The sequence below is a fragment of the Rhea americana genome, unplaced genomic scaffold (assembly GCF_003343005.1).
Source record: "Rhea americana isolate MKP2758 unplaced genomic scaffold, rheAme1 scaffold_46, whole genome shotgun sequence".
NCBI lineage: Eukaryota > Metazoa > Chordata > Aves > Rheiformes > Rheidae > Rhea > Rhea americana.
The window spans coordinates 887,008-906,151 of NW_028186601.1; the positions used below are offsets into that span (position 1 = coordinate 887,008).

General features: G+C 38.0%; 1 protein-coding gene across 1 annotated transcript in view; it reads right to left on the reverse strand.

Moving 5' to 3' along the window:
* SPIDR (scaffold protein involved in DNA repair) overlaps positions 1-19,144 on the reverse strand; it is a 202,661-nt gene that overhangs the window by 20,005 nt on the left and 163,512 nt on the right. The window contains exon 11 of the mRNA XM_085316261.1: positions 7,045-7,203. Coding sequence (XP_085172387.1) covers positions 7,045-7,203 — 159 coding nt within the window. The remainder of the gene's footprint in view (positions 1-7,044; positions 7,204-19,144) is intronic.

The following is a 19,144-nucleotide window of genomic DNA, read 5'->3' on the forward strand; positions in this document are numbered from 1 at the left end:
TAAAACAGAACACGGAACACATGAAGTATTTTGAATAGTATTTTTTCTACTTAAGAGAGAAGGAATCTATTCTAATATTCTAAAACTTCACTTCAGTGTGGGGGAAAAAAAGACCCTAAATCCTTTCCAGGAGAAGGACAGAAATCATCTAGTAGATTCTAAATGACAGAGTTAATCCCATCCTAACTTTGAATAATGAATTGAAATCTATGTTAGGTAAAAATCCTTTGGTTACATACTAAATACATGGATATACAGGGTTTATCCACCAAACAGGAAGACCACCAGTAGCAATGTAATAGAAAGATATACAGAAGTATAGATACACAAGTATCTTCAAGCTTTGTCTGTATATAATATTACAATTTTATATATATATATATTATATACACTTATGTATAGACACATATATGTTTTTTGTATACACACACATACACAGGCATATATATATATATATATATATATTTAATATATAAAGTAATTACTCTTAGTATCCAATGTGCTTTAACAGCATTCACTTCAACTGTATTTTGGCTTGCTGAATTACTGTATGTCTTTTCCGTATATCCATAAAGGCAAACTGTCTGCTGTGAACACACACAGCAAGCAGAGAATGTTAAATGTTTCATACTGTTAAAGATGCCAAATGTATGGTTGAGAGAATGCAAAATATACCTTCAGCATTGGCACAAAGCAGTTCTGACATAACTAACAGATCATCTTAAACTACTCAAAAGAAAAAATACTAGAAGATAATGACTGATACTAACAACAACACAGCATTTACTTTCCCCTCCTCACGATTCTAGCCACAGATGATTGTGCTGCTCCGTGCTGAGGTTGCTCTCCTTTGCTCATCTAACCACCTCTTCCCCAGCTTCTCAGCTCAGCTGGAGACAGAAGTCACTTTCTGCTTCTAACTTTCTTGGCTTGTTTTGCCCTTCATTGCAAAGTCAAAGGGTATACATTCATATGTGTGCACACACACAAAGATGTTTGCTCTATGACTTCTCATAAAACATACATTTAAAGAAAAAGGCCCTTAAAACTGTAGTTCCTTTGTAAAAAGATAAAGCAATACCTACAGCTTCAGTACATTGCTCTGTCCCTGTAGAAATTTCACTCTTTTCATACTACAAACTATACTGCAAAAATCAAATAATTTCAAATGTTTTAAACCTCTATTTTACTAGCTTTCTGTTTTGTTTACTTAAATTAAAGTGTTATAACAGAAAGAATCTGATTTGACAGCTTAATTCACAATTTACTGAGCAGACTTTCTCTCACCAACATCAAGTTTCATCTACACTTCCAGTCCAATAACATTACATGGGACGTACCTGAACAAACTTTTTCACACTAGAACTATACCACTATGATTTTTGATCAAAACACATAGTTTGGAGGATTTTTCAATTTTAATAATTACAATACAGGGTTTGAGGGAAAATGACTACACAGAGAACGTATCAGAAACATCCAAGAAAGATGAACAAGGAAAACAAATGCACTTAATTAAGAAAAGAAAAAAGCCAAGTCAGGTTTATGGAAGGGAACGGGAAGTAAGACTCCAGGATTCTTCCCCAACATCTCTGGCGACATCTCTCAGTTCTCTGGGGACTCAAGACTTAGCATTTTCCTCCTCTCCTCTTCTCTCAGATTTAGTCTAACGTAAACAGTTTTCTTTTGGCACTAACAAATGTGCAATTGCCTCAATTTGCAGGCTCACATATTAAGAACTCAAAAATAAAGCAACTCGTAGCTCTCTATGAAACATCTTTTTGATCAACACTAAAAAGAAATTCAGTAATAGTCACCCGGACTGCATGAGTATCAAAACGCAACCAATCCAAACACAAATCTGATATTGTAGGGTAGCTCTCCCTCCAATTTATCTAATACGACCCCTTTAGTACACAAGCTATGCAATACCATATTTTCTCAGGCTTGAGTAATACAAGAGAAAAGCATAAAGAAAATAAAAAGCTTACGTATCATCTCAGTCAAAATCTAGACAGGTAGGAAAGGTTGTTGGCTTTTTTTCCTGAGTTTTAGGATAGGTGTCGAGATATATGCATTTTTTTTATCTTAAAATCTTAAAATCTAAACTTCTTTTGCCTGAGTTCTAAATATCTTTTAAAGAGTTAAATATCTTAAAAATATGTTGTTTAGATATATGAAATTATTTTGTTAAATAATATATTTACATTCTTTAATAACTCAATCTTCTGTAAAACATTGGAAATTACGTATAATACATTAAAATACTGAATTTCTTATATAGAATTACTTTTGATACAACATGCTTATTTTGTATTCTTCAATGCAAGTTATCAACAGACTTAGGATAGAAGCACTGAAGATGGAAGCAGCAGCCAGTGTTTGTTTAAAAGAAGAAAACCCAAGAAATAAAATTCTTTTCTGATATATAGCCAGTCATTGAAAATAATAAAGGGAATACACAGATATTCAAAACTTTAAGGCAATTACTTAAATTACGCTTTAAACAGAACTCAACTTTTAACCACAGCAATTACTAAAGTGTTTCAGGACCTCAAAACCTCAGACGTGGGTGGCTCTTTTAGATGGCCGCCTTTTTGGAGGAGGGAAAACCAAAGGAAGGAAGTTATGACTTCCTTGCACTGCTCAGAGTTCTTACTATTACATTTCCTGTCAACGTCTAGCAGCTGAAAAGTCTTCTTTTATGGCAGTTAGCAGTGGTCCTCTCTTCTGAGTGTAAAGCAAATTAGAGAGAAAGCATACAGTGAAAAGCAGAGGAAAAAGGAGGAAAAGGAGAAAAAGAAGAAAAAAAAAAAGCTTGGCAAAATAGTGAATGCTAGTAGAGATTAGGACAAATACAGGAAGATTTCTCACTTCAGTGCCTCCTAACATTTTAAATTTTAAAATGACAAAAGAAGACAACTTTATTTGAAAACATAGAAATTTCTCAGTGAAACATGATACTAGTTGATCAAATTCAATATTCAGAGTCTACCCACTTTAGAGGAAAATGCATCAGTGTAGTGAACAATTATGGAACAGCCTGTCATTAATTAATGGTCAGGTCATGTGCTAAAGCTTAAGAGTTGATGCATCCCTCCAAGTATCCCACCCTATCCAGCGTAAACGTGGATTGTAGCATAATCCATGCAACAGCTGCATCTACTTTTGGGTCTTAAGATTTTTTTTAATTTAAGCACAAAATTGGTACTGACACTCTGAGTTAATTATGTATCATGTCAAAGCATCTTTCCTTTCCATTTTTAAACTGGTGTAATCTTTCTCTTGTGCTGAATAGAAATTCTTTATGTTCCTACCTTATGAAATTTAGAAATGATAAAGAACCAGGCAGGTCTGCTGCAGTCAGAAATAAAACAACACACTGGCAAATCAGGTGAAAAGGCACAAATAGTCAAAATATAAATTATTATCCTCTGCCTAACTCCAGTCAGGCCTAAAAACATAAAACCAGCATCTTTGTCCATAAGACGGATACACAACTGCAAGCTTATCTCACTCTTTGAATTGAATTGCTGTTAGAATAAAAGCAGATTATGGCAATTTATAGGCTATTTACTCCTGAGATATTTCAGTGAATGCTCTGTCCCTGCATCAAATTGCATCCATTTAGTTACCGGTTATAGTGGAAGTACTTGAAAAAATGGGATCTACTAGAATAGGAAGGTTACATATTAGCTGCACTGCATGCAGATTTTAACTGATACTACTATCTCTAGCAGTACTCCAAAGAAATCTCACTTCCTCTTTCTCAAGGGGCTAAATTTAAAAGACTGACATATGGGGCAGTGAGAGGACGAGAGATAGAATAGACTAAGGATCAAACATCGAGTGACAGATCAACGAACATTTTTCAGTTTTCTCTATTTAAACCATCATAACTTTCACTCTCTGTTCTGCTGATCCTAAATGTGCAGGTTGGGGAACAGCTGCAGAAAAGACTTGGCAACAAGTATGTGTAAAAGGAAGAAGGGAGAAGAATATCTGTATCAGGAAACAGATATTCAACCACATATATGCTGTTAATTCAGCTGCTACAGTACTGATTCTGACCTGATTCCTCCCTTACTCAATTGCCTCAAAAACAGACTAGAAGAACTGCTCTAAAAAAGATACTGAACTGTTTTGATATTGAAAGATATTGCCACCGATACGGCAACTTAGCCATGACTCAGCCATGTCCATCCGTCTTACACGATTGCCAGAAACTGGACTGCAAAGAGAAATACCACTTCCTCTATTTGATTACCAAGGGAAAGGTTTCTTGCCGTGATGGTTTGGGGGAGTGTTTTCCACGGAGTTTGGGTTAGGTGGTATTCTGAAAACCACCTAAATCAATGAAAGACTTTCAGATGACCTTGTAACTCTTTACAGCTGATCTCTTCACCATTTTTAAAAACATATGGGTATTCAAAAACAACGTTCAACATTAACAGGGCTTCATATATGAGATTACTATAAATCTAATTTTGCACAGGCTTGTTCTTGGTCAAGACATGACATAGTTGTTTAAGTTCTTAGCCCATTTTTCTTTTGGAACACAAGTATTTTCTTATCAGGTGGAGAAAAGGGTTTGGTTTCTTTGACTCATCATACAGTACAGGTCCATTCAAGTTAAGTTCAGATCCAGGTTGTCACCTGGATGCAAAATACACATTTTTGCAGATTTTAGTCTGAAATGCAGCTTTAGCTTACATGAGTAATTTTAAAATTGCATTTAGTGGAACCATGCTGGACAGTATTTCAAATTAAATACTTGATGATGCAGATGGATAATGATCCCTCAAAATTTTTGAACAATAACAGGAGTCTATCGATGCAAAACATTTGAGTAACTCTTGTACCTGGTAAATGAAAATCTCCTTCATCTCGCAGAAGGTCTGAGGAAGCACTCTGTCTCTATAAGAAAGACTACAATCCATGTGACTGTGGGACAACATACACATATGGGATTGTATGAGTTTTTAGCTTCCTCCAGATCATGTGTTCCAAAGGCAGAAATAAAAATCATGACTTTTCCCTTTTATTTCCTACATTTTATTCCCTTTTATCCATATTAAAAAGCCACTGTCAGACTCCAGGAAGCAAACAGTTTAAGAGCCTTGTCCTTCCAAAAATCAATTGGTATTCTGGAAAAAAAAAAAAAAAAAAAAAGGCAGCAGTCTTTCTTGCAGGACAGACCACATAGCTTTTATTCACTCATGTGCTGCAAGCCAAGGTTGGGCACTCACAGGCATATCCCATCATGTGCTCAGATATACCGCTGGCTCTGTGAGCCACTTATCCAGTGGCAATGAGTTCCACAGTCTGATTACACTCTCTGTGAATAAGTACTCCCCTATATTTATTTCAGCTATGGCTTTACTGTCATTTCCATCACACCTAGAAGGCACAAAATGTGTCCCAACATTTAAGAGTAACAAGTTATAAAGCAGAACTTTGGCTAAACAATCAAGGAAAAAAAAAATCCTTACACACAACTCCCTCACCTACAAAGAAATCACGTTTTTACCACTGCACTGTCCCTACAGCTACAGCTAGCCATTTTCTTTTAATGTTTCCTAGCAGCATCACCATCAGCACAGCTCCAGCTTAGCCACCAGCATTTTCAGCAGAGTGTTGTCAAACCATCCTCAGAATAGCCAGAAGTTACTGCTGCTTTGAAATAGAATTTACATTAGAAAAAGTCTGTCTCTTATTAGCTAGGCAGAGTACTGGAAACACCAGCAGCCAGTTGTAAAACTTCATTTGTATCCAGAATTCCAAAGCTATTATTTAATTTGTTTGGAAAAAATGCAACTTGAAAAAAAAAAGCCAAAAAAATAATTAAATAAGAAAACGTGTTTGTCATTAAAGATCCATAAAAATGCAAGTAGGCTTGAAGAATCTGAAAATTAACACTGAAAGCACATAAAAAGAAAAGCATACTGAACAGGGCTGGCTGGAAAACAGCAATTCCATTTTACTAAACATTTCAAGGCTTTGAAATTTGTTTTTGTTCCAGCATGAGGCAAAAATGAGACTTTTTTGAACGTTTTCATGAAATGAAACTGAGAGAGAGAGAGCATTCACTCCCTCTGGACCTGAAAAAAGTCTTCCTAACAAAAATTGTATCCAAAGTAGACAATGTTTCCATGAAACATTCTGGTTCTGATGAAACAGCATTTTTCAACTGGGGGGGGTGGAGTTTCAGCAAAAATATCACAGCCATTCCAGTATCAAAGGTTTATCTACATGGGACACTTGCACCAGAGTAAATTATGGTGAGAGTTGAACCAAATTAAGGACATTTACATAGCTCCACATGCAAACACCATACCACTTTCCTTAAAAAGATATTCCACAAGATATCTTGTCTCTATAAAGAGCTTTCTCTTAATTAACTAAAGATATTTTATTTTAAAAATGCTAAAGGAATCACAGAATTATAAAAATTAAACAGGTACCACAATTCAATCTGTTACTTATTTGGGGAGATTTTTCACAAAACCTGTGACATTCCTATTCTAAAATAAGAATGGTTTTGTGCTTCAGTAGATTTTTTTAAAGACATTTAAATTGTGTTTCCAAAGCATATAGGTTTAACTGAATTTAGCTCTCATACATTAAGGAAAATTCTTTCCTTGAAATGTCATCCCAGACTGGACAGCAAAGTAGAGAAACACACAGTAATCAACATTTTTGAAAAGAAAAGGAAGTAAACTAATGTTTTTAAGTCTTTGAATCTACTGAAGAGGAAGATAACATTTATCCTTCCTGAATGCAACAATTTATTAGGTAATTTTTCTCTGTAACTTTCTTTGCTAAATGTGCATTTGTGTGTTAGTTTACTTATGTGAAATTTGGAGTACGGTTGGGTCAACCACTGTCTGATCCAGCTGAGGCTTACTTGATGCCCTGAATATGGCAATTAAAGCAGTTAATAGAACAAAGCCTGATTCAGTTCTTCCATCTGATTGCTGGAATAAATAAAATGGCACGTTGTCTCTGCCCACTTCAACGCATTTCCCCATGAATTGTCCTCACCTTCCCCTTGTGGTTCTCTGCAAAATTTTCATTCCAGCTAAGCAGCAAAATTTTCCTTCCCATCTTCTGCAATACTGTTCAATGCCTTCTGCAGAATCCAGGGATTGCAACTGTACTTCACTAAACATCCCATAGGCATCCTGGACAAGGAGGCATAACCTGCAAAACATTCCTCTGTTACTGAATTGCTTTTGTTCATAACAAACTAGTCGGCAAATTTCTAAAAATTGTATTACTAGCCTCAGAACAGTGCCTGCAATACTACAATAACTAGAGATTTCCTATTAAATAGTAAATACTGGTACTGGTATGAGTAAATAAAATCAACAGCATTACAGATTTTCTTATATACATTTGCAGGAAGCCCACAAATGAAATAGTGAAGCATGACTGAAACTGAGAATAAAAGACTTGCACTGGGGAGCAGATAAACTAACTGCAAAGCAATATGCAGTTGAGAAGAAAGAAGGCTGAGTTTTCCCTAACTTAAGGTGAATTCTGCAATGCAGACAGAGGAATGATGTAAATGCATACACGTATGTACGCATGTGTGCATACGTAGTATATATAATCATACAAATTCTGCTTAGAAGTAAACAAAGCAACATTTCACAAGTTATAATCACAGATGCTGAAACTGGTAAAATTAATATTACATTTTCACTGAATTTAAAAGAGTTCTGAGGATTCAAAACCAGTTAGGTGTCACATTTTTCCCCTCCTTTTTTTTAGAAACACCAACATGAAACTATAGATTAGTAAATTCAATTTTTGGTATGAAGAAGCCTCGAGGAACTATTTTAAGGAGGTAATTAAAGAACCTGCTAAACAAAACCATTTGATTAAAGCAATCTATGAGACCAAGGCTGGGAAGTATTGCTTAACCAACTTGCTGGTATTTCTAGAAGATATTACTGTCAAAGTAGATAAGGCAAAATCAGTGGATGTCATACATTTAGATAGTCAAAAATGCATTTCACAAGATTCTGCACCTGAGATGAGTAGCAATGATACCATGAGTCATGGAGCACTGGGGGAAGGAGGCTGCTGTCTACAAGATTAGTGTAACCCCCCCAGAAAGAAGCAGTTAAGCATGGAAACTTTTGGAAAGAGCGACAAGAATTACCTCTGAGGGTAGCACAAGCATCTTTGTTTCCGACTAAAGATTAGGAATGCGATAGGCAGCAGAATTCTGTTCATTTTAAAAGTGTCTGACAAAACTACCTCTTTCCTGAACAAGACAACTCGAACTGCTTTGGGAGCACATCATATAATGTATTAGATGCACCTTGAAAGCATCCAACAGTAGCTATTACTTCTTTATAATACACATTTAAAATGAAAGGAGCTCCTGCACCTCCCTGGAAGGAAACCATGCAGGAAAGCTTAGGAAGCCCATTAATCACAGTTTCCTTGTTCACTGCGAACTGTCCAACTTCAACCAGCTTAAAGCCTCAAGAGGGCCATATCCTGCACCAAATACAACCTCAAAGTCTTTCTGGCATTAGCAACTGCAAAGGCATCGGCTGAGAGCCTTCATATTTCACATTCTAGTGCTGGTTTTGAGGGACAGGGAGTAGCAGGACTGAACATAAATGAAGGCTCCCATGTTTTCCCTGTATCTGTAGCGACGTGCAGGCTGGAAAGATATGTACTCTTAGCTCTGGGATGGGTGACATTCCCAGCCCAGAGAACCAGCGACTGTCCTAACAACACAAACCTGTGTCTTCAATAGCTTTAGCACTCCTTTTATTTCCTATATAAAACAATCAAGAAGATCCCTTGTGGGTAAGTATCACAAGATCATCTCCAACTCAACAGAACAAAGAGTATGTCGTGTTACGAACATGACGGCCCAGAAGCAGAATAACTACAGTTGCCTGCCACTGTCTGTCTTAGGACCCTTCAGTCACTTAAAAAACCTTTGTCAAGCTTTAACTGAGTGGACTGAAATTTCTCATTGTTTTGTTTGGAAAAACAGGGACAATACGCTCTGGACATTCCTGAAAACCAGACTAAGGGGAACAGGGAAAAAAAAGCAAACAGTTTTACTTATGTTAACAAAACATTCAGTGACTGTTCACTGTGAAAAATTAGGCCTTCATATTTTGATGCAAGAAAGGGCCAACTGAGTTTGTGTCACAAATGTCTTAACTGTGTTCAGCAGTCTCTTAACTGTGAACCGATCACTGGAATTTTTCATATCTTTAGTGAGACATAATCAAATGCAAGCAAGTCTCAGACTAGCTGGCACCAGGCTCACATTAAGTCTTCTGGGACATGTTAATTGCCCAAATAAAATTAACTTGGTTGGTGTTGAAGACATCAGTCACTAGAAGTACATGTCCCCAGTCCTTTTAAGCCAAGCAAAAAGCTGGCTGCTGTCAAATATGGAAGTCTCATATTAGAATTAATATGCAACTTCCATGTTTTCATCCCTTCATTGGGGCAACTTAAACAGGCTATGAAATTGATCTCACCAAGATAGCACTATAGCCACAAAGCACTTCCAGCTGTCATCTAACCAGCTCCTTGAAAATGAACTATGTAGAAGTAAATTCCAAATTGTGTGGAGAACTACTTATAGGCAAGAACATATTTTCCAGACTGGATTGGAAGTCTGAAGTTTCCACTTGAGCTGACTACTGTATGCAGCATGAACACTGCAGGTCATATGACAGGAGAATGGTCATCACACGACCATGCCATTGTTTGGTATATAGAGGCAGAAGTGTACAATTTGAGGATTATACCACTAATAATCTCATTCATACTAGTAACGTGTTCATGATTACTAGCACAATGGAGAAACACAGAGCAGTAGAACCTCTTGCACCACGCTCCGAACACTTTTGCCCTATTAGGATCATGCATGTGAACAGACACCCGATATATTACATTCTCTCTAAGAGTATCCAAAGGTAGTCATAATTTCTCTAATATGCATTTAAAATGATATGAACATATCCACTCACCTGGAAGACAGAATTCCTCAATGAAACTTCAGACATACAATTTTAGACTGGAAGACAAGCAACATCCCAAACTAATTCCATGAATGGAACTTTATGAACAAATGTTCCCTGCTTCAACACTGTTTAACTAAAAGTTCAAATGAAAGGATGACAACTTGAAATATTCTTAATAGTGTTTGATCTGTCTCACACTAGTTAAATAGCTAATGCTATAGATACTTAGATACTTCAATGAGTGAAAACTGATTTTCCTGTTTAATGGATTACAGTGACATCAGGTGAAACATACACCAGAATTCAGCAATCTATTCAGAGGATTATTCTCATGTTCTCTGCAACGGCTTCTGTTTTTACAGATTTCACACATGCTGTTAGCATCACTGCCAATGGCAGAGTGGCTTTCAGGGGCTCCTGATTCAAGGCCTTAACTTCTTCACCACTACTGCGTTTTCCTTAATTTCACTTTACTTTACTCCCAGAAAAGTGTATTTGTATTATTTTCTCACATTACAATGTTGTTCCCATATTGCAGCAAATGTTCTCGTAAATTAAGTTTTACCAGTAAGTTTAGTAGTGATTAAAGCAATAGATTGTCACACGATTTCTCTCTCCCCTTTGAAGCTAACTAACTACCCAGAGGAAAACTCACCTCTAAGCATCTAAATTACGAGACATGCTGAAATTTCAAAAGGAGGTATTCCCCATCCCATAGAATTCTGCATTTATTATTTGTTTGTGCATCTATCGCAAAACATTCTTCTATAAAACATGGCATTTGTACTGAATAAGTTAATCAGCTAAAATCAACCTTCATTAATGGCTTGCCAGTATGCATAATACTGTACTATTAGAAAAGAGAAGGGAAACATGACTGTTTTTATCTTTTTTTTTTAATCAGTGGTGTTTGTGGCAGGGAGGAAATAAGACCACCTTTCTGTGTTGGACAACAAGGTGTGCAGCCCTGCATAAGAACTGAATTTTAAAGATGCTTTTGGAAACAGAAATTTCTCATGCAAAGGAACAGAGAATTAATTTCAGGACGGAAGGGTGGTGTGAAAGCCAGGAGAGGAGTGCCTGTGGGAGATGCAGAGTAAGGAAAAGGTGAGGTATGACTCACTAGTAATAACAAAGGGGGCCAGGATAGAGAATGATAAGAAGTGAGGCAGAGATTAGCTTTTTTTTTTTTTTTTTTTTTTTTTTTTTCCTTTTAAGTAATTATACAGTATTTCTCTTGCTAAAGCTTGGGAAGATTTTGTTAATTTGCTAATAGCTAGGAGCAAGGCTAGGGGGAGGGGGAAGATGAGGCTGATTACTCTGCATTATTTCTATGACTGTGCTGATATTTAGGACAAAATGTTTCCCAGTGGAAATCTGGAGAGGATTACAGGATTACACTGCCATGCCCTTCTCCTAGTTAGTCACTCCTTATGGGGAAAGAGTAAAACTTTCTTTTACTACTACTTTTATGACACATGAAAAAATCATACATATCCACAGTCACCACCTTGTCAGGCAGCTGACTTTCTGGAGAAGTAAGAATGAGAAATATCTTCAGTTTGTGCCTACGCCAACAGTCACTTTCCAGCTTCCTCAATGGCCAGTGGGAAGGAATAAGCAAAAGGCACACCTGGCCGAGGAAGAGATGGTGAATGCAGGGAAGCTTGTGGTGGCCTTTACTGTGTCTTGTGAAAACAAGCAGCAGAGATTTGTCTTTAAAAATCTTAACTAACAAACAATTGTTTTACCGTAGCAGAGGAGGACAACCATGTGGACCACCCCAGCTTTTACACATTCATAGTTAAGATATCCAGTACAGTGTATGCAAGACAGTGCAAGCAACGTAGAGGAGCAGACAAATGCAACCTCCTTCACAGTGCTCACAAGGGACTTCATTAGTTACTATTTCTTTGGAAGGGGAAGAAAAGGAAGGATCAGGGAAATGCCTGCAAACTAGCTGAATTGTATTAACTGTGATATTTGCTCCTTCTTTATCGGAACCATCCAAGAGGCAGCTGTTGCTCCTTTGTTTGGCAGAAGGACTTCTTATCTCCTTGAGGCACGGTCCTAGCAGAGGCATAAAGCACACACACATACACACACATAAACAAAACTCCCCTCTCTCTCAATCACCAGAGGCACAACACTCTACCTACACAATTCCAATTCAGCAACTTGTCTGGTCAAGTCTCAAGGTGGAGCTGATTAATTCCTGCTAATATGGCTTAGATTCAAATTGTAACCTGCAGGACACCACCCTGCCAGGATTTAATGTATCCTTACATTGTGCAGTCCTTGCATTCACCATACTTGCATTACTGCTGGAAAATCAAAACTCAGGGCACACAAAGGGGCAACTATTTTTTTTCTCTCTCCATAACATTGTAAGGATTTTCCTGTAAAAGGCACCATATTCACTGGCTCACAAATTGTTTCACATTTTCATTCTATATTTCATGCCATTTTCATGCCATTTGCTGTCAGGAAATACCCAGAAAAGCTCTACAGAGCTAAAATAACTATGGCTTGAATGATACAAATAAAAGACAACAATACAGTGCCACTGACTAACCCTTTTAATACTTTGGTCACCAAGCACACAGGTAGAGAGGAGGACAAGAGGACTACTGCTTCCAGTTTATAGAAGGGGAACATCAGACTCAAAGCAAAGTCCTAATCACAACTCCCTCCAAGCAGAGAGATTTCGAGCACCCAAGCTGCTGCTCTGGTTTGAAGTACCAAGACGATCAAAATGGTAATCATTTGCCTTGAGAACAGAAGGTTTAAAATCACTTAAAAGTAGAGTTTATGATCACGTACATTTGTATTAGACAACTATAGGAGCACTCAAAAGGGAAGAGAAAAAGGGGAAGACAGTTCAAGAACGCTGGCGCTTGTAGAGGAAACAGAGCGCACAGTTAACACCAGATCTGCAAGTTCTCTCCAGCTAGAGCCAGTCTGTCTTTACAAAAATATTGGTGGAAGCTGCACATGTGACAGGAATATCACCAGGGAAATAAGCAAGTCTTATCTCAGCATCTGAAATAGAAAATATGTAAGAGAGGCCTCCCCAGTCTCAGGAAAAGAATCATTTTTTGCAGGCACTTCTTAACACATGCAATACAAAATATTTATATAACATATTTTGCAAATAACTCACTACAGTAACTATGCCAAATCCGTAATTTTGCATTTTCCAAGTTGTTAATTACATTTTTATACCTATGTTAGAAACGAAAAAGAGAGCGGTTATAAAATAACCTTAGATTATTTTTATTCACTTCCTTGAATAGTCAATTACTTCAACACAAACTGGAAAATCAAATGCAACTTCCACAAGATCTTTCATCAGTCTCCCACTGATGATTGTTTTTTTCCATTTCTTCACTCAGGTTAATTCTTCCATCTACTATTTTCTGTCTATGACCTGAAGAAGTAATACTTACGTGGGAAACTGCTGTTGTGCATAGGAAGAGACCCATATGGGCCAAGCATATCAGCATGTCTGCTTTTGAATGCAGAACATGCACGTAGTGACTGAAGCTCAGCAGAATTTTCATTTTTCTCACTCAAAATGTCAAACACTGACTGTCTGGTGGGAAGCAAATATAATTTCTAGGGAATGGGTGTAGCACAAAAACAGAGGACTTTGATACTGGCAATGAAATCAATGGCCTCAGCCTTGACTATATTTCTGTGCAAAACATTTTTTCTATGAAGCTTTCATATGGCACCAAATGAACTGTTTAAAATCCCCAACCCACACTGTCTCTAAGTGCACTTTCCAAACATTAAACTGCTGATGTGTATATTTTATTTGCATGCAAAATTTTCTCAAAAGTAAACAAACATTTAGAATGATAAAAGGACATTCCTGTTGTCCACTCAAACACCATATGGAGCCAAAGTTAAAATTTCAAACAGTTACAGAGCTGCTTTTGACGAATATTTTCACTATCTTCTGATTGCCTCAGATATCTTACATTCCTAAAGGAATATTAAATTTGTTCTATATTGATAGTTTTCACTGAAAATAATTATACCATATAAACAAAAATTTATAGTAATAGTTGGTCTGGGAGATACTGAAAGTTAAGGAAAATAACTTCCTCCTAAGTACTGCTTAAAAACTTGGATAAGGTTCAGCCTCAACAAACCAGGAAGGCCTTCCTCCCCACAAATTACCCACATATCTTCCCCTCACCATGCTGAAACTGCATGTAATTTATGCTCGTTTTTCTAAGATACACTCCATTCAGTTTGTTACATAAATAGAAAAAGATTTTGGGTGGTAACAAAAAAACCCCAAGTACATTAGATCATCCCAGCTTGTTTTAGACTCACTATGCTGGTAGCAAGGATGCTGCTTGTGTTCCTCAGGCTCCTCAGTGCCCAGCACCATCACTTCAGCACAGAATCCCATTGCAATCACTTGCTTATTTCATTACACATTATAGAAAAAATAAGATTTTTCTGTACATCGTGATTTCCTAAGCAAGAGGAAAAAAGTACATTTAAGAAATGCACAGACTCAGTTGAAAACTGCAAGTCTCTATTACAGATGATCTCCAATAGAAAAATCCTGTTACAAATATAATATGTAATTACCATCCAGCCACTTAGAGTACTTATCTATGAATCTGAGGAGGAGTTCTTTGTTTATTTTTATTACCTTAAGACTTTTTAATTACTGTTTTGGCATCCAAGAATTCCAACATCGGTGGGTGAAGCGCTGCCAAAAGATCTTCGCTTTGCAAGGTGCTCAGCACCATCCTTTCTAAGAAAATCAGCACTGAACTGCTGGTTCTGGCAACATTTCACGTCTTGTTTGTCGTGCTATGTTTTCTCTACGGCTCATCTGCTTATATATAAAAATCAGAAAAAAGCCCTATCTTCAAAGGGTGATCTAAAAACAATAGCTGAATAATATGGTGAAAACTAGGACAGCTCAAAAAGTCCATTCTATATGCTGGATCCCATTTAAGTTGAGAGAGGAGGCTATATACATATATATAGTGGGTTTGCAGTAGCAACCTACTCCTGAGCTACAGGATTCAGAGAAGTCCGAACTCCTCCGTGGCAAACACTCGACAGAATTACAGTATCTGGAATGAAGCAAGAACACTGCAGCAGCAGTAGTGGTGTTGCTTATCTTTCAAGAACATATTATTTGTGGATTCACTAGATTTACTTCTAAACCACACAGTCTCTGAATGGGTTCCTAAAAGACTTTATTAAAACAAACAAACAAACATGAAGTGAGCACTAAAAACTGCTCATTTTGGAAGGCACAGAACATCCTAAAACACATCGCTGACCGTGTAGCATTGCACCTGTGCTTCTTCAGTGAATCTGCAAGGTAAAGGAAATATTGTAATACTGAAGGATTTCTTAGGGAGCTGCTGTGCTCAGTGAGACATTCTGCTGCTTCAATGCCACATCATACCACTCAAGTAGTAAAAAATAAAAAAAATAAATAAACAGCAGCAGACCAAAGCAGAAGCGAAAGCTTCCTGCGGATCCTTCTCCAGCAGAAAGGCAACCTTCTCTTCTTTTTTGGAGGGTTTGCCACTTCTGCCTTTCTCCCATGCTATTTTTTCCTCTTTACTGGCTGCACTTCGTAGGTGCGTTTCCAGCGGAGGGGAGGCAGCGGGCCCGGGCGTGCACGTAGCATGTTTACGAGAGTTCTGGTAGCGCTTCTCAGCAGCCCGTGGCGAGTTCTAGGAAACGGCCCCTGTTATTTCGCGGCGGGTCAGTGTCAGCTCGTGTCAGGCTGCAGCGCTGCGCCGCGCTCCAGCGCTGGCCGGCGGCCGCGCGGCGAGCGAGGCGGGCGGCCGGGCGCTGCGAGGGGGCGGGCGGCCTTCCCAGCCCTCTGCCAGCCGCCGCACGCCGCATCGTGATCAACACCGCGCTGGAAACCAGATACAACAGTACATTGTGTTCTTCTTCGGAAAAACAACCAGACTTCTGCTCACTTAAAGTAAACAGTTAATCCTGTTTATCTTTTTTTTTTTCCTCCCTCCTTGATGAGTTGTTAACAGAACAATCTCTTCTGCAAAGCAAATGAGAGGTTTGTCCCTTAAATTCATAGTGATTTTCTCTTTCCTCTGAGGGGGGGAAAAATCCAATTCAATATGTAAACTTTCTACTATCGGCAAACAGTGTGGAATAACAAATCTTTCTTGGCTTCAACTGACTTAACAAAGTGATGCCAAAACTGAATGAGACCTTTCCCTCACATATTTTATTCTGGAAAACTGAAGTCCCAAACAGAGTGCTCTATTCATCTCATTTAACTATTCCTTTTCTGACAAGAAAAAGCAAAACTGGTTAAAAAAACAAAACAAAACAAAACAAAACTCTGGGATCTGTGGTGTCCTCGCAGCCCAATTAACCAGTGCATTGCATGTACAGATTAGCTAATGCAGCTGGGGGCTCCTCTCAGTTTTTTCTGTGCGAGGGGAAAAAAAGAGAAGTCAGAATCATGTATAATCGACTAAAAGTGAAGTGATAAACTATTATTCTCTTTTTCAAAGTGTATGCTCACTGTGCAAATTCCTGATGGCCCTGACTTTGCATATTAAGGATGATTAATTAGAAAGGCAGATGGAATTGATTATCTTGTTTTGCTGCAGTCGCCACATTCTACCTATTAACTACTTATTGCTGGGGAGTCCAACCAAATCTACTAAAAGCTACAAGCTTTTCCAAAGGGAGTTCTAATTTTTAGCGCTAAGGAATTTAAACAGTACCGAAAGTCAATAATGAAAGTGTGCTTAACATCCTCAGTCAGTAAAAGTTTGTTGATTTAGCTATTTATAATCATAAAAATATACGATTTGCAAAACTGAAGGAGGAGAAGAAAATACTCTGTTTCCTTGTTTTATTTTTACCCATCTTGCAAGCTCAGAGTCTAAGATTCTGGGTTTTCTGTGCTACCAATGTCATCAAGTGTAAAAATGTAAAATCAGGTGTTGGTAGGTAACTAAAGGGGAGGCTCACTTGCAGACTAATTAAGTTAGAATATTTTACATGATGAATTTTTGTATTTTAAAAGCTTGTTTTCCCTCTTGAGATCTTAATTCATTTCGCATTTCTTTTTAAACCCTCGGCAGCAACTGCTGCATTAACTTGGCTCTCGTGATTTCTAAAGTGACCGAACGGAACAAAGCAGTCCTATTTCCCCTCTTAGAAATTGAACTCGTGAGGCAGCAATCAACACGCCAGGGCCAGATTCAAACCTAAAAAGCCATCGCACTGGTGCAGCATAGGGTTTATGCCCCCTAGTCCACCACTTAACCCACTGTGGCCTCCAGCCAGGACTGGAAGAGCGACTATGCGTCCGGTCAAGACTGGAAGAGCCAGTATTGGTAGGACACGATTGCTGTTGAACACGTCATCTTGCTCCATGGGCGCTCTGTCATTTAACCTCCTCCCTTCCAAAGCCGCGACCTGCGTAGATGAAGGAGTCGCTCTCTTAGGACTGCCGAGTTTGGTGCATCCAATTTCTCCCACATTGATACATGGTCCACAACGTTTCAAAGGACCTCATGCAGGTTAAGATGATACAGCCAGAAGCAGAGCAGTTATTAGCTGCAGCATGGTATGGGAGAGGCAAAGTACTGCAGTAAAGCTTCTCCCTCAGGAAGCTGAGGAGAATGTGATGGTGCCACGGTCTCTGTCTCTTGGAGAAACTCCTGCGCACAGGAGGAGAAGCAGTAAATCTAAGTAGTTTAGGTTGCAGACATAATCCACACACAAAGGAAGATTTCCCTTTGATTCTCCCCACATTTCGACCCCGTGTCAGGCAGTGACGGTCTCACACCCTATTTCAGGAGGGAACGTCTCAGCGGAAAGGAACGCGGACAAGAGATGAATCGATAGGAGATCATTGGGAGATGAAGCAACAGCAGGAGGAAAATGTAGAAGGTGAAGAAAACAAAGATCAGGAGGAAATGTTCTGATATTACCTCTTTTCCACTGCCTTTCTCACACCTTGCTCTTCTCTGTATTTCTGGAGCTAAGAGATTGGGGGGAAGACATGCCTGTCTGTGGCAACTCTAGTATAATTCTACAAATGAAATACGAGCATTATTGACAGACAACATTCTTCCCAACAAGTTTGGAATTTTCAGATCAGAAGTTGCCGATCCAAAGAAAAAAATAAAAACAAAACTTCTGAAAGGACAGGGTAGATGTCTACAATTTTCCCACTTTGAAAATAAAAAGATTTTGTTACGCTTTACATGTTCCTATTTGAAATTTTCAAAACGAGAAATCCCATTTTTTCTGTTTAAGTTTATAAATTATCTTTGAAGAATCAGCAGGTTTGGGCCATTATCCAAAACTCACTCAAATAAACATCTTTCCCTAGATCTTAAAGTGCTTCATTTCATGCTGAAAAGCAGGCAGAGAAAATACATAAGCACACTGGCACTATTCCGCTACCTTGATGTCATTCAACCATGTATGCAAATTCTGTGTTCCTCTTTTAAACTATCTACACTTAATACCAAGCAAGAATCAAACACAAACAATGAAATAATTTTATAAACATCACATCTACAACTTCCCGTAATTTCAAGGGATCATTTCTTAGCAGGATCAGAACCTGCAGCATAGCACACAATAGATGGAAAAGAATGTTAAATACACCATATATTGATTGGGGGGTGGGGAGAGGGACTTTTTTTTTTATATATATTTAGCTGGATAATCTTAAGACATGCATAGAAAATCTCTCATTTCCTTCATCACTCTGGTTATCTTCTGATGCATAAAGAGACTTTAAATATTGTGTGTGCTAATGGAAAGTGTCCTAAAAGAAAAAACCTCTGCTAAAGCATCCTTAGCGCAATTATCCTATACAGATGATAGCCTTTATTTTATTTCTCATGCACATGGAACACTGTTTTATTTAAAGGTGTTAATAACATGGTCAGTGTTATAACACAGTTTACCATAAATCAGTGATTACACTGGATTTAAGATAACAACTCTAATCAAATACTGAACAACATGCATGGCATACCTGATTCTGATTTCCTTTCCTCTTACAAAAACAAAACAGCCCTTTAAGATATAATCTCTTGAAACATCAGTCAGGCATAGTCTCTGCTCATTATTTC